Consider the following 16,624-nt stretch of genomic DNA (forward strand, 5'->3'; position numbering starts at 1 on the left):
CTTCTAGGGGAAGAATCTGAAACAAAAGCAGCAGGGCAGTAAGTTAATAGAAGCATTTGTCCTTCGGGCAGATTGAAACATTCTAAATACCCTGAAGTTCCTAATGGCAATAATAGTAACAATAAGCCATCACTTAATTATCCTTGCTCTGTCTCAGGAAGTGTTCCAAGCACTTAAAATAAATTAACCGCTTTAATTCTCACCACAAACGCTGCTGTGAAGTCAGTGCTGTTATCATCCCCAGGGGGAATGTCTTCCCCACTGGAAATTGGAGATGCCAACACCCACGACCACCATGTGAACTGAGTCACAGTCAAACAGGGGCCGTGACAGCCTGCATTTGAACTTGGGCAGCCTGATTCCAGTATCCATACTCTTCATCATTGCACCCTCGTTCCCTAGTTTAATTCTAACTTCTGAGGCCAGATAGAGGGACTCTTGAACACAAGTGTTCTTTTTCACATTCTAGGTTTATAGTTTTGGGTTTTTTTTGTTTGTTTGTTTGTTGTGTTTTTTTGTATTTTTCTGAAGCTGGAAACGGGGAGAGACAGTCAGACAGACTCCCGCATGCGCCCGACCGGGATCCACCTAGCACGCCTACCAGGGGCAACGCTCTGCCCACCAGGGGGCGATACTCTGCCCCTCCGGGGCGTCGCTCTGTTGCGACCAGAGCCACTCCAGCGCTTGGGGCAGAGGCCAAGGAGCCATCCCCAGCGCCCGGGCCATCTTTGCTCCAATGGAGCCTCGCTGCGGGAGGGGAAGAGAGAGAGAGGAAGGAGAGGGGGAGGGGTGGAGAAGCAGATGGGCACTTCCCCTGTGTGCCCTGGCCGGGAATCAAACCCGGGACTTCCGCACACCAGGCCGATGCTTTACCACTGAGCCAACCAGCCAGGGCCCCTAGGTTTATAGTTTTTAAACAGTACTCGTCTCAGGATTCTCGGAAGAAGGGCCCCAAGGCTGAATTCCTTTCTTCCCTTCCAGGCGCTCGGAGAGTCGGTGTGAGAGCAGTCGAGGACAGCCTCCAGTGTACAGTAAGACAGTAGAGGCTATTTGGGGATGAATAACGAGATAGTCATCATTCTATAGAAAATAGTGTCCGTAGTGTTCCCTGTCCTTTCTACAGAGAGCTCCAGAAGTCTTTATGAAATTTCAGGTAGAGAAGTGTGATTCTGTGAAGGCAGTTCCCTCCCAGGTTACCCTGTAGGAATCTGCAACTCACCAGACCTCTCTGTCGGTGCCTGGCTGTCTTCTCTCTCACAAGGGCCCCTTCACAGATAACTCGTCCTTCCTTCCGGCACAGCCAGCCATCTTGCTGGCCAGAGTGGCGGTGCCGACCTCAGTGATCCCGTTGGCCTTTTTACAGATCCATTTTGAAAACAGCTGGGTTGGGAACAAGAATTAGATTTAAAAGGTCTCTCCGATTCGCTTGCACCCAAGAACCCTGAACGTCCGATTACCGTGGCGTGAGGGCCCCTTGGGGGTCTGTCATAGCCCATTGCACCCGTTAACGTGGGGGACGGGAACAACAGGAGGGACCCAGAGAAAGAGCCGTGGTCACGGTTGCTGAGCAGAGCCGAGTGTGCCGAATGAAACCGGGTCTCCGCACCAGGCCCTGCCCCACCGGCACGCGGGGAAGGGAAGTTGCTTCCGTGAGAACCTGAGCTACACGGTCGTTATATTTTGCCCAGTCGTAGAGTAAAAAGCGAAACACGAGTGCTTATTTATTCATGAGTGAGCTCACCGTAGTTATTAGGTAGGAATGAATTTAATACGAAATCGAACTGGTTACCATGCGTTTTCAAAGACGTCGCATCCCTTCTGTGTTGCATCTGCTCTGTTTCCCCCCCCCCCCCCCGAAGCTGGAAACGGGGAGGCAGTCAGACAGACTCCCACATGCGCCCGACCGGGATCCACCCGGCACGCCCACCAGGGGGCGATGCTCTGCCCCTCCGGGGCGTGGCTCTGTTGCATCCAGAGCCATCCTAGCACCTGAGGCAGAGGCCACAGAGCCATCCCCAGCACCTGGGCCGTCATTGCTCCAATGGAGCCTTGGCTGCGGGAGGGGAAGAGAGAGACAGAGAGGAAGGAGAGGGGGAGGGGTGGAGAAGCAGATGGGCGCCTCTCCTGTGTGCCCTGGCCGGGAATCGAACCCGGGACTCCTGCATGCCAGGCCGATGCTCTGCCACTGAGCCAACTGGCCAGGGCCTTCATCTGCTCTGTAATTTTGGTAACGCACCCCTTTTTCTTCTGGATTCCTCTGCTGTCACGAGAACGGGCGCTGCTGGCTGACGGGCTGCCTGCCTGCCTGTTTTGTTTCTTAGAGAATTAAGAGACGACTGATCCACAATTAAAACGCCAGTCTCATTCAAGGGTTTGCTGAGTCGGGGCCTGCCGTCTTTGTTCTGAGGACACCTTCCCTCCCTGCCCCCTGGCCTTGTCAGGCCTCAGAAATGGCTGAGTTAGGGTTTTGGAGATCCTGTGTATTTTCTGGGAGCATTTCCAACCAAAGATGCTGGGCTCGGTTCTCATAATGCCTGTGGTCATGATGACTTCAAAAATATGAGCAATAATACCCAGCCGTGGCAAATGGAAAGATGTTTCTTTCTCATCGGGTTGTAAGTATTAACTTATCGAATGAAACGGTGTTCATGTGGAAGACTTACTAGAGAAACGGAAAGGTCAAATTATAAAAACAAACCTTGGAACCAAATGCGTGGATCAAACTTAGTCTCACTCTCAGAGTGGCTTTTCAAAGTGCCGCTTTTCAAGTGCCTTTTTCAAAAAAACAATTTTTCAATTAAAATTCTTGTTAAACTCTTTTAAAAAACATACAATTTGGGATATTAGCATAACGAACCTCCAGATATTCGTCACTGAGCTTCAACATAACATTTTATCTTTTTAAGGGTTTACTTTTGTTTATTAGACTCTTTGCACAGTAATACACGTTAATCATACCATCTCCGTCTTATCTTTCTTTACAGAAACGGACCAATGGACTGCGAAGAGCCTCCAGACAGGTGGACCCAGGTGTGTTTCTGGTTATACGCCCGTTACCGTGACTTAGTTAAGTGACTGGGATAATATACAGGAATGGCTGCAGGCAGAGTAGCGGCCTTTGTTGCTCACAGTTTGGCGTATAGGTGAGCGGGAGGCAACGGTCTAACCCGTCCATCAGTCAATCATTTACGGGACTGCTTGCCTGGGGCAGAGTCACAGGGCGAGGAACCGTCTCTAACCCTCCTTCCACAGTCAGCAGTTGAGCTGGTTATTTGCTTTACTGAACAGCCTCGGGGTGCCTGGTTAATGCTAACGTATCCCACACACCTGCCCCGTTCCCCCCCCCCTCCCAAATCTGGAAAGAAAATCACCCAGCCAACTGGCCCTGAAACCGTAGCGTTTTCTACGGGGGAGGGGGGAGTTCATGCAGTGGACAACGTGGGTGCCTTCCCTGTTCAGAAACAGACGTGTCTTCATCCTGTACGTGAACTGCCTTAGAAAGAAACAAAGGATTTCGGGATTTGTTTGGCTGCAGCGAGTAGGAAGTTCTATCTCCCTTTCACAGGGTGAGATTTGCCCTGTCATTATTTTAGTACAATTATTCCGCCATCCACTGAAGCAATGCCTTCCACAGTTCCGTTACCGAAGACTTGTTAGGTCCTGGGTCACATCGCCGTGGGCGAAAGGTATTCCCGGCTAAAGGGTTCTAAATGTATGAACTTGATCATGAATCAGGTGGACCATGAAATATAGACTTGCTGGGAAATCACCTGGGCTGTGTGTGGTGTTTTCGCCTCGTTGACAGTGCTCACCTCATCGTAGAGTTTAGCTTTCAAAGCAGTATGGCTTTAACTGACACCACATCCTTGGTCGCCACGCCCGCTTACCTGCTACGCTGCGCAGAAAGATTCATGGAGCTTTGTTGCCTCTGGCGAGAGATGGGCTCCCTTGCTTGCTGAGATCCTTTTCAGTCTTGTAACCACGGAACAAAATGGAGGCCATTAAAAAAAAAATAGGGGCTCTTGTTGAATCTGTAATAGTTGTAACTTTCCCAAGACAATAAATACCCTTTGCAGAGGTTTCTACAATATTTAGAACCGACTTCTGTTCTGTTGAGGAGTGGATAACCGTGAGCATTGTTGTTTTATTTTCTTATTTTGTGTGAGTTGTAGTATTTCTGTTTCAAAAAATTAACTTTATAAATGTTACTTTAAAAAATATTTTCTCTTCTATGGACATTTTCGTTTAATCCATTTCCCCCTGCTCCCCTGCAGCGGGGGAGTGCATTGGTTTGTTGTATCAGTAGGAACATATTTGACTATTACTTTATAACCAAAGACAATAGGAGCCCTTAGATTATTTAAAAAAGAGATACGGTGAATTCACGGATTATAAGTATGACAAAGTGGAGCCATAATAAAATAATTTATCCTCCTTTATCTGAAAGGCGATGGCTTTGTATAGGTATAACTAACTCTTCTGATAGTTCTGTCTGTCCAAAGATCAGAAAAGACTTCATGAAGAATAAACTTAGACATACAAAAGAAGTTGTATTATATGTATTGTTTTTTTTTTTTGTTTTTTTTTTTTGTATTTTTCTGAAGCTGGAAACAGGGAGAGACAGTCAGACAGACTCCCACATGCGCCCGACCGGGATCCACTCGGCAGGCCCACCTGGGGCGACGCTCTGCCCACCAGGGGGCGATGCTCTGCCCCTCTGGGGGGTTGCTCTGCCGCGACCAGAGCCACTCGAGCGCCTGGGGCAGAGGCCAAGGAGCCATCCCCAGCACCCGGGCCATCTTTGCTCCAATGGAGCCTTGGCTGCGGGAGGGGAAGAGAGAGACAGAGAGGAAGGAGGAGGGGGGTGGAGAAGCAAATGGGCGCTTCTCCTGTGTGCCCTGGCCGGGAATTGAACCCGGGCCCCCGCACGCCAGGCCGACGCTCTACCACTGAGCCAACCAGCCAGGGCCTATATGTATTGTTTTTCTTTTCTTTTTTTTTTTTTTCATTTTTCTGAAGCTGGAAACAGGGAGAGACAGTCAGACAGACTCCCGCATGCGCCCGACCGGGATCCACCCGGCACGCCCACCAGGGGCGACACTCTGCTCACCAGGGGGCGATGCTCTGCCCATCCTGGGCGTCGCCATGTTGCGACCAGAGCCACTCTAGCGCCTGGTGCAGAGGCCACAGAGCCATCCCCAGCGCCCGGGCCATCTTTGCTCCAATGGAGCCTTGGCTGCGGGAGGGGAAGAGAGAGACAGAGAGGGAAAGCGCGGCGGAGGGGTGGAGAAGCAAATGGGCGCTTCTCCTGTGTGCCCTGGCCGGAAATCGAACCCGGGTCCTCCGCACGCTAGGCCGACGCTCTACCGCTGAGCCAACCGGCCAGGGCCTATGTATTGTTTTTCATTTTACCTGTATGTCTGTCTAGCGAGATGTTTTTCTATTAGGTATAACAAATATATGAGTTTTCTCCCATTTTCCCACATTTTTTGAAAAACAAAACAACAGATAGTTGATGGGCTTTCCTCTTGTAGCTCTTAATGCGATGACAGCTATTTCTCCCCGCAGGTGTCTTGTACTGTTAGCCTTGAGCCGTGTGTGTGTGTTGAGAGTCGGTCGTCTCTCTGCCTCTTTCTATCGGCAAGTTGCAGAGCTTTCTGGTTCAGGGTTATCGCTTGCTTGATGACGGTCTCACTCTGCGTCCAGCCCGACACGCCTGTCGTTCAGTGGGTTTCCGCGGCGTGTGAGACGTCTTCTTCCCCGAGATGTTTAAACGGGATCAGTGAAGGGCAGGCTCTCTGGGCACAGTCGGGCGTTACTTTCTGCTAGTGCTTTTCCCATGAGGTCCCTTTACATCTTCTCTTCCAGCTAATTGCGTTGACTTCTCCAAGTGCTGATACACGGACCACTTTCCAGGGCCTGCCTTGGGGTGGTGCAGGAAAAGAAGGGGTTCAACGGGTTGGGAGGTCAGCTGGAACTCCATCAAGATCCCATTTCAGAGCCAGGTACAGAGGTGAAGGACGACATTTCTCTGGAGACCTTTTGTTTCGGGGAAAGAACTGAATGAGTACTTCTTTGGGCAGTAGGAGCTTCGTGAATATTTTTCCATGAACGCATGAACGAGTGTAACCTTTTCTGCACGCAGTGGCTCTCTCTACTTTTGAAATTCTGCGTGCTGACAACATGGACCAGCGTACTAATGGAACACAGAATAATCTGGCCGTAGGGGGCCTGGCCCTGGGCCACATAGCCCGGGCTGGTGACCCAGCTTAGCTGTTTACTTGCAATTGCCCTTGGGCAGTCTGTGTCCTCTCTGTGCTATAAGGAGGCGGATAACAGGACCTCCCTCGCAAAGCTGTTGTGAGCCATACACGAGTTCCTGTAAAGTACTTACAACAGTGCCAAGTATGCAGTAAATGTCGAGGTGATGATTGATACCGTAATTGCTTTGTGGTGGGGCCTGTGATTCCGCACTGGACGTTTTGTCATGGGTCAGAGAATCAATAACGTTGGCCAGTTATTTCTTTTCCAACAAGACCCAGAATGTGATGCTGACTTCCCACTGAAGTGACATAATCAGTCATTTTCAGACTGGCCTTTCTCCTTTCTCGTCTTCCTAACGACCTCCATGAAAGTTTGCTTATTTATTTATTTATTTATTTTTTTTGGAAGAGACACCAGCAACATTGGTGGTCCAGAGTTTTTGGTAAAGTTTGTAGTGTTTGTGATTGCGATAAAGAAAAAAGGAAAGAAAAACTCCTAAATTTAAAGAAACGTATACAGTCTATAGTGATGGAGTTCTTTTCAAACCAAGAAAGATGTGAGCTGTAGGTTTGCAGGGGGGCTTGTTAGCACATTTAAGACATTCACTCTTTATTGGTAAGGGTGGTTAATCTTCATAAATAATACTAGCAGACGGCTCTGCAGTTCAGTTTACATTTTCTTGTCTTCTGACATGTGCTAAGAAGTGTACCACTTCATGATCTCGACTGTTCTTATAAATGTAATAATTTGGTAGATGCAAATTCTGGTAGCTCTTTTGGATTTTTTAAATATAGCAAGGTATTTTCATCAGCTTGTACTTTTCTTCCTGAGACATCAGATGTTAGATTCAGGAAAATAACACTTAGAAGAGACAGATCAATTATTTCAGGAACACGGAGGTGCTGGGCCCTTTTTCAAGAACATGAGATCATAAATCTCAAGAAAATCTGAGCCCTGGTACAATATTTTTCACCTCAACTGGCACTCAAGGTCAGAGTTACCAATTAAATTTTAATACTGAGCTTTAAAATTTTCCTTCTGCCTACGTCGAGGAGATACAAGATTTAGTTTGCATGTGGCAAATCTGTTTACCAGGTTATGTGTTCTTTTAATCAAGTCCATGTTTTTATGCGACTGCAGAATTGTCTTAACATTTGCGGGATGCGTCGCATCTTGTATTTCAGTCCACGGTCACTGGCATTTAAAAAAATTTGGGCTGTGGTTCGGTGTCCTGCTTCTTAAAGATTAGATGAAGTAGAGAGAGACTCAGGTACTCCGTCTCTCTCTGATCACAGGTGACTCACGTGATTTGTGATAACCTTGAAGAGTGAATGAACAGATAATACTTCACCTGATAAGAGTTCTTTCTCTGTGCTCACCGTGAAACTTTTGATCCCAAAGAGGAACGTGGTTTGGAAGCACTGCCTTGTTCACGGAGGAGATGTCTTACTATGTCTTCGCAGAGTGATCTTCAATGTGATGGTCCCTTTCTCTTTCAGGTGGATAGCGTTGGTATAAAATGCCATTCCTGTTGTTCTTGTAGAAAGAAAGGAGATGAAGCAATCCCTCTCTCCTCACCAACTTTGCGTCTGCCAGAGCAGTCAGCACCAGTGATGTCATTAGTTATAAAACCTGGATCCTCTCCGCAAGGAATTTATATTCTGTCTAGGGAGGGAGACACAGGCACAGGTCTTGATTTATGCATATAAATGCACATATTAAAATACTCTGTTTTATATACTGATCCGCTATGGTATGGCATAACATCTTAAAAACAATTAGTAAATAGTCTGATAAGCATATAAAAAGATGTAATTATGTCGTATGTACAAAAAAGAAAAAGGAATTGGAAAAGGGAGAAGCACATGTGGGCTCATTGCTTTTAAGCTGGATTGTCTACATATGCTTTCATATTTTTTCTTTTTCTTAAGTGAGAAATAGGGAGGCAGGGACACAGGGAGACAGACTCCCTCACACACCCCAACCAGGATCCACCTGGCAAGCCTCCTATGGGCCGATGCCCTGCCCATTTGGGGCCGTTGCTCTGCTGTTTGGCAACTGAGCTATTTTAGCACCAGAGGTGAGGCTGTGGAGCCATCTTCAGCACCCAGGGCCAACTTGCTCCAACTGGGTCATGGCTGCAGGAGGGGAAGAGAGAGATGGAGAGAAAGGAAGGAGAGGGGGAGGGGTGGAGAAGCAGATGGTCACTTCTCCTGGGGGCAGTGACAGGGAATCAAACCCGGGAAATCCACATGCCGGGCCAACGCTCTACCTCGCCAGGGCCTGTTTTCATTTTTATAAATAAAAATGCCGCTATGCTGGTTTATTGCATTGAGCGACAAGTTATTACAGTTTTCCTTCATGTTTTAATTTCAAAGGGTTGAAAATCTCATTTCAAATCTAAACAGGACTGTTGATTTCTCTTAGACGTACTTTTAAGCATACTGGCCACTTCCTCAATATAGAGATTTTTATATTTCCAGTTTCCAAATACAAAACATTGCAGAGAAAAATACCAATCTGAGATTTTTTTTTTTTTTTAAATCACTGATCTAAACAATACATTCCATTCGTTCTTTTTCTTTTTATAAGGAGACTGATGTATATTCTCAAAGGCTTTGTTTCCATGAGCTTTTGTCTGTAATAAGTAATAACATATCCATAGATGACATCATTTTCATATTAATCAGTCAAACCTGCTTTTGTCTTTTCCTTGTCACCTCTATCACTAATTTCTCATCCCATGTAAATCCTAATCAAAATATTGGGAGCATAACTGTAAATGTGTAGAAACGTAACTGACACCGAAAGAACGAACTCGGCGGAAGCGGGTCAGTAGGACCCTGTGATCGGGGTTCGTCGCAGAGAAACGAGAGAACCAGGCTGCGCATGCGCGGTTCCCGGGGAGGCGGCTCTGGTGCCTGAAATCGCTGGTTTGTTCTCAGGCTTCTGTTAAACCGCGGACAATGTAGTTATTTTCCCCTTGTAGTTATTTCCAGGACAGCCTTTCTCGTTCCCTTGGTCGCGGGGACAGCTTTCTGAAAGGCACGTCGCCGCCCCTAGTTCGGCTCTTCTTCGGCTCACATCTTTTTCGGTGCGGGGAGGATTTATTTCTCCCTTCTCAAGTCTCGTTCTGAGGGTCGCAAAGGGGTCGCTGGTGCTGCCGCCTGGCAGGAGCTTCTATGCCTTGCCACGCCAGCCTTTGCCACCGCTCGGGCACCTCCCACTGAGGGACGGGGCAAGGCGAATGTTTGAAGGCCTCCACGGGGATGCTTTCAGTTGGAAACAGCGTGGGATTATTGAATCAAACACTCGCAGTACTATATATACAGAGCCCACTTCTGGGTCATTGGTGCGTTCCTGACTTCTCATTTCTGTTATTCTAGTGATGGTGTTTTTAGAAGATGAGGTCTATATCAGTCAGGTTTTAGGGGAAAAAAATTCTGAAAAGGAAGTCTCAGATTTGGTGAGCTGCTTTTTTTTAACATTTATCATGGATAAAACATTTCTTACTTGGAAGTTGGGTGTTAGTTACAGCCTAGGCGTCCTATATCTGTGGCGTGGTAATTAAATACTATTCCATTTCAGAAGAAAAAAATGCATGCCACGTAATGCTAAGTAGACAGAAACTTCGGAAATTTCTTATGGGTCGACAGCCTCTTGAGAACCAAATAACCTTGTGTTAAGAGGTTGAGTCTGAACTAAGATACATGAGAAGAACCAGTTGAGTCAAAACTATTATTGTCTTCAAATAAAAATATTTGAGTCAGGTAAAAGCCACCTGATCCCAGGAAAAAGGACATTGATAAGGTCATCCTTAATATCATAATTGTCCATAACCCTATGAATATATACTACAGTCGTTCTATATACAAATAGTGAGAACGGCGACCCAATTAGCTAGAACATCGGAGTGCAGGATGTGGAACTTCTGTCAAAACGAACTCATATTGGCAATTGTCAGTGCATTCACACCAAGTTGGTGTCTAAAATTGTAATTTGAAGGAAAAGGCAAGCTTACTCTGGGTTCTCATTTTTACAGATGATATTTTTCCTGAGACTCATTTTTTTCCCCCTGGGTAGATATTAGAGGTGCATGGAGGCTTCCCCGTCTTTGAGGGACTTGGAATTTTCTTGGAAAGACAAGATGTACAAACAGAATCATGTTGACAAATAATACTTCCTGGTGTCCGGTGACCTACCAGGGTGTGGTGGATGCCACTGAATGGTGTGATTGACTAGGACGGCTGATGGACGAGTCTTCGTTGTGAACACGAGTCAAGGAGACAAAGATCTAAGAAGCACATCAGTCAAAGTACGTTTACAGAGACCTGCGATGTTAATTACATAAAAGCGATCAGTCTGTTGCTAGCTTTGGGCCACCTCAGTTCTGTAATGTCACCCGGTATACTTTCGTTTGTCCAGTGACACAAAGGCCTTTCAAGCCAGGTTAAGAGAAAAGGGACAAGGGTGAGACATCTCCTGACTTAGGTACCCAGGACGTCCGGAGGGCGTTGGCTTCGGGCAGAGTTGGGGACCAGGGGCACAAACGGTACCAGGGCGTCCTCTCTCCCTGCCTCAGTCCTCCTTTCTTGGCGGCTGGTTTTCTGTTGACGGACACCTCGGGCAGGTTTGTCTCATTTGGAGGCAAAACGGACCGCTAGGCACACTCAGTATCCATGGTCCCAGTGCGAATAATTCCAGGTAAAACAGAACAAATCTTCCCGGCAAGTGTAACAAAGATCCCACTAAGGTCTTTCTTCAGCTGGCTTGGCTTGTCCATCTCTGAGACAGCGGCTGCAGCCGGGGTAATCGGCCAGTCTGGTCTGAGCAGATTTATAATGCGCATGCGTATCAGAGGCTGGTGGGGGCCGGGTTTTCTGCCTCCCCTGCCTTGTCCCTGTCCCCCTTGGTGGGTTCTTTCACTTGCTAATTTTCTGGTAGCAAAGAGCAACTATCTGGAGGATCAAACCCGAAATGGAAACTGCAGAACCCCCCCCCCCAAAGATGCATGCCTACCCACAGCTTTAGTTTGTAGGATTAGCAAGAAAACAGAGTGTTCTTGACTCCCAATAGCTTCTTATAACCCCGCCACTGTACCTAAAATATCCATGTGACGTTCTCCTTGGGCGATTTCAGGGACTGTGTTTCTAGAAGGGGCCAATCCTTTGCTCTGTTATTTCCTAAGCCGGTGTTAGTGCAGGTCGGTCCACCAGATTAGAGAACGGAGGAAATGGGCCCTGACAGCGTGGTTGGTGCCGGTAGATGCGGAGAAAGGTGCTCTCTGTGCCGGAAGGGTCAGGCTGGGGAGGTTGGAGAACCAGGGAAGACGACCCCGGAGGAGTGAAGTTTTAAGTCACAGCCCGCCTCTGTGGTCACAAGGAGTAAGGAGGAGAGACAGAGAAGGCAAACCTTCCTTACATCTGTCTATATTAGGTACTGTCACCGACATGGGACACTTTGAATCCCAGAGGCAGGTCTGTGCAGTGGTTTCGCCTGAGGGCCCAGCCGGGGGTCATCTGGGTTTGTGTCCTGCCCCTCCGCTTCCTGGTTCTATAACCTCTGTTTCGTCATCTCTAAAATGAGGGCAATAGTAGCAGACACAGGTCCTGCTGTCATTGTGAAGGTCAAATGAGCCAGCAGGTAAGGCATGTATCAACAAGGTTGAGCCCACGGTGAGTGCTCTGGGAGGGGTGGTGGTGGTGATGACCATTCATTCATTTTCTCTTGCCGTGTAACAAGCTGCCGTGAGCTTAGCAGCGTAAAGCAGCACACAGTTTTGTTATCCCACAGTGTCTGGGGCACGGTCAGAAATCTGGGCACGGTATAGTGGGGTCCTCGGCTTGTGGATTTCTCGTAAGAAGTCACTAAAGGTGTCAGCAAGGGCTGTGTCTCATCTGAAGGTTCAACTGGGGAAGGATACACTTCCCAGTTCCTTGAAACACCTGTTGGCAGGATTTGGGTCCTTTTGCGCTGTTGAACCGAGGGCCTCAATTCTGGCTGGTTGTTGGCCTGAGACTGTCTCAGCTCTTAGCCACAGCCCCCTCCCCCTTCCCACGCATGGCTGCTTGCCTTCATAAGAGCGTGCAAGCCAAGAAGGTGGCAGTCTCCTAGCAACATGGAACTTAAAACCTTATATGAAACAATCGCAGAAATGACATCCCTTCACGTTTATACTCCCCAGAGGCAAATCCCAGGTCTCACCCGCATTCAGGGGAAGGAATTCAACAAGCTTTGGATGCCAGGAGGCAAGTATTATCGGGGTTTATCTTGGGGTCTGTCTACCACAAAGCTTAAGAGGGAGATACTGCTATTTTTCAGTCGAGGGGAGCCAAAGCTCTGAGAGGTTAAGTAATTTACCCAAGATCACACAGCATGGGGCTGGTACCAGGGCTTCACGGCCGTGTTTGGCTCTGGGGACCTGGTTCTTCTAGAGGCCTCTGTGTACCCTTCCCGTGCCACGCTTTGGGCAGAGGAAGGCTTATTTCCTGACGTTTATCTGGCCTGCACAGTGCAAATTAGCTGTGTGTCTGGTCTGCTTTTCAGAGTTCATCAGTGCTGGTGTTATAAAGCAGCTTTGTGGGTGATTTTATTTTATGCATATTTAATTTTGAAAAGGTTAATCTGAAATTGCTACAGTATTTCAATTAATTTGGATGATAAAAACCGAGCACCAGAAGAATCCCTAGCAGAGATAAGGCAGCTAATTAGAGGTCCTGAAACCAATAACTGTCGACGACGTCGGTTCTGGTACACGCTGGGCGGGGACGCCCCGCAGAACGCACTCTGCTTAACGATCTGAAAAACGGGAAGAATGATTTCTGGCTGTCAAAATATTAAACTCACACACAGTGCAATTATTATTATTATTATTTTTTTTAAAGTTAACTGTCTAAATTAATGTGTACATTTTTAATATCAGGCAGTTCTGGAAGATGACTTTCAGATTATTTTGGGATGTTTTCTTTTGGATAACTCTAGTAGAGGTCACAGAAGTACAGTAGTTAGTTATTGTCAAAATATTCTTCATGCCATGTGTGTTATTTCATACTTTTTATTTATATTGTTTCACTGTTCCCCCCCTGAATGTAAAGGTAAGACGGCACACATTTCTCTTTTAAAATAACAATTGACCTTATTTGATAAATTGGAGTTTAGCAATTTGAAAAATTTAAGGAAGTATAGAAAAGTTCTCTGGACTAATTGCCTGTAATCCCTCCCCTTGTATACTCCCCTTTACCCTTTTATTTTGCTACACAGTCTCCCCCCCTCGGACTCTGTTGGGGGTACGCATGCCCGCGTTGGAATGTTTGTTCAGCCTTGGTCTCTCCAGCTCGGTCCTCTGATTTGATCACTTAACGCTGTTTCATGAGCCTGTTGGTTTATTCCTTTGTTCATTCAACCATGTGGCGAGTCTGCAGGCTCGGTGTTCAGTTCTTGAGGAGGAGCAAGACGGGTCTTCCTGACCACAGTGCACAGGCTCGCGGGGCTGAGGTCAGCGGTGGTGGCAGCAGGGAGACACGGGCTCTGCTGAAAAGGGCCACGTGCTTCAGGGTACGCGGCATCAGGAAAGGATGTCTGAACTGAAACCCGGGATGACAGTTAGAGGAGCAACAGGATACGAACGGAGACAAGAGTATGTCAGGCAGAGGGAACAGCCCCAGCCAAGGTCCTCCCTCCCATCCAAGTACTAACCAGGCCTGACCCTGCTTTAGCTTCCGAGATCAGACGAGATCCGGGCACGTTCAGGGTGGTATGGCCGTAGACCCAGCCAAGGTCCTGAGTTCGGGAAAGCAGGGTGTGGCTGGGGTCCGAGGGGGGGGGGGAGCTGTGCATGATGGGAGTTGAGAGGCAACCATGCAAGATGTTTATTCATTCACATCAGGAAATTTGACTTTCTGCTCAAGAGCAGAGTGGATCTCTTAAACAGAGGAGTGATATGGTCAGCCGGGTCTGGTCTAAGAGGTCATCCTCTTTGATTCATTAAAGTCTTCCAAAAAATAGAAAATGGTTGCAGCATCGCTTATTATTGGCTGGTAGTCTTTCTTATTTTTATTATCATAAATACTACTTTGAAGGGTTTCTATGCCCATTGACTGATTATTATTATATAAAATTGGGTCAGAGAAGAATCCCTTGGTCAAAACACCAATTCCTTGATTATAGATATATATGTTGCTAAATTGTCTTCTAGAAATTTTATGGCCCTGGATGGTTGGCTCAGCGGTAGAGCGTTGGCCTGATATGTGGGAGTCCCAGGTTCCATTCCTGGTCAGGGCACACAGGAGAAGCGCCCATCTGCTTATCCCCCCATCACACCCTCTCTGGCAGCCATAGCTCCTTTGAGCAAGTTGGCCCTGGGTGCTAAGGATGACACCATGGCCTTGCCTCAGGTGCTAAAATAGCTCAGTTGCTGAGCAACGGCTCCAGATCAGCAGAGCATCGCCCCCTAGAGGCTTTCTGGGTGGATCCCAGTCCAGGCACATGTGGGAGTCTGTCTCTCTGCCTCCCTGCCTCTCACTTAATAAAAAAAATTACATTGCATTGTATCCTCAACATTATTGATGTCTGAGTCTGACTGTGTCTCACTTCATACCTCCCAAGGCAGGATAATTCTTTGTGCTTTAATTCATTCCGTGAGAAAAGTGTACCACTGTTCACATGGTATCACAGTAGTTCATAACATAATATGAACTTAACTTGGTTTCTAGCAATGCAGATTCTTTTTAATGTTCATTAGCTATTGTGTTGTTCTGTAAATTATCCATCTGTACATTACCCATTTTTCTGCTTAGGATGTAGTGCTTTCATATGATACTAACACTATCATATTTATTGAAAAATACTTTGGGTTTATTATGTGTTTCTTTTAATTTTTATTAATTTTAATTTATTGTGTTAACACGGATTCAAGTGTCCCATTCAATATAACGCCCTCACCCCCACCCCATGTCCCCCATTACACCCCCTTTGCCCCCCTCCCCCTAACTCCCTCCCCCCTTCCCTCTAGGATTTGCTGTCCTGTTATCTGTATCTCTGTGTTAGGTATATATAATTTTACTTATCCCTTCACCTTCTCTGACCCCATCCCCTCATCCCCCTTCCCTCTGACAGCTGTCCCTCTGCTCTCTGTGACCCCGCCTCTGCCTCTACTTAGTTCCTCAGTTCACTTTGTTCATTAGATTCCACATATAAGTGAGATCATATGATATTTGTCTATCTGCTTGGCTGCTTATTTCACTTAGCATAATAATCTCCAGATCCATCCATGTGTTGCAAACAAGTAAGATTTCCTTCTTTTTCACAGCCAGGTAGTATTCCACTGTGTAAATGTACCACAGCTTTTTATTTTTATTTATTTATTTATTTATTTATTTATTTTCATTTTTCTGAAGCTGGAAACAGGGAGAGACAGTCAGACAGACTCCTGCATGCACCCGACCGGGATCCACCCGGCACGCCCACCAGGGGCGAAGCTCTGCCCACCAGGGGGCGATGCTCTGCCCATCCTGGGCGTCGCCATGTTGCGACCAGAGCCACTCTAGCGCCTGGGGCAGAGGCCACAGAGCCATCCCCAGCGCCCGGGCCATCCTTGCTCCAATGGAGCCCCGGCTGCGGGAGGGGAAGAGAGAGACAGAGAGGAAAACGTGGCGGAGGGGTGGAGAAGCAAATGGGTGCTTCTCCTGTGTGCCCTGGCCGGGAATCGAACCCAGGTCCTCCGCACGCTAGGCCGACGCTCTACCGCTGAGCCAACCGGCCAGGGCCTACCACAGCTTTTTAATCCACTCATCCACTGATAGACACTTGGGCTATTTCCAGATCTTGGCTATTGTGAACAATGCTGCCATAAACATGGAGTGCATGTCTTCTTTTGAATCAGTGATTTGACATTCTTAGGATATATATTCCTAGAGGTGGGATGGCTGGGTCTGTTACGTGTTTCTATGTAAGGTTTTAAATTTGCATGTGTTCAAAGTGATTGGCATTTTATATGTGTTTTTGTTGTTACTGTTGTTGCTTTCACGCTTAGAAAATTCTCCCCTTCTGAATTCTGTTAAATACTGACTTCTAGTTGGCTTATTTAATTTATGTAGCATTTGACCCAGACCATTTTACTTATTTTTGTTGAAGGAGTAGATTAAAATTTCGTGAGCAATTTCAGAATGAACATCAAAATATCTTTTAAGTGTTGATGGGTACAGCATTTTACAAGATTTAAGTTGACCTTTCTGTAGGTTGTTTAACAACATACTACATCCTGTACTTTTCATTTTGTGCTTTATTGCACACATATTTGGCTCAAATCATGTTATCTCATATAAAATCTACCCCAGTGTGGCGGTCTGTGTCAGAGTAGGGG

At 47.0% G+C, this 16,624-nt stretch overlaps 1 protein-coding gene across 2 annotated transcripts in view; it reads left to right on the forward strand.

Moving 5' to 3' along the window:
* The window catches only part of VAV3 (vav guanine nucleotide exchange factor 3), a 315,192-nt gene that overhangs the window by 223,223 nt on the left and 75,345 nt on the right, over positions 1–16,624 (forward strand). For both annotated transcript variants that reach the window (XM_066246277.1, XM_066246278.1), the window contains exon 19: positions 2,985–3,030. In XM_066246277.1, coding sequence (XP_066102374.1) covers positions 2,985–3,030 — 46 coding nt within the window. The remainder of the gene's footprint in view (positions 1–2,984; positions 3,031–16,624) is intronic.

This window comes from Saccopteryx bilineata, chromosome 11 (assembly GCF_036850765.1).
Source record: "Saccopteryx bilineata isolate mSacBil1 chromosome 11, mSacBil1_pri_phased_curated, whole genome shotgun sequence".
In the NCBI taxonomy this organism is placed as follows: Eukaryota; Metazoa; Chordata; class Mammalia; order Chiroptera; family Emballonuridae; genus Saccopteryx; species Saccopteryx bilineata.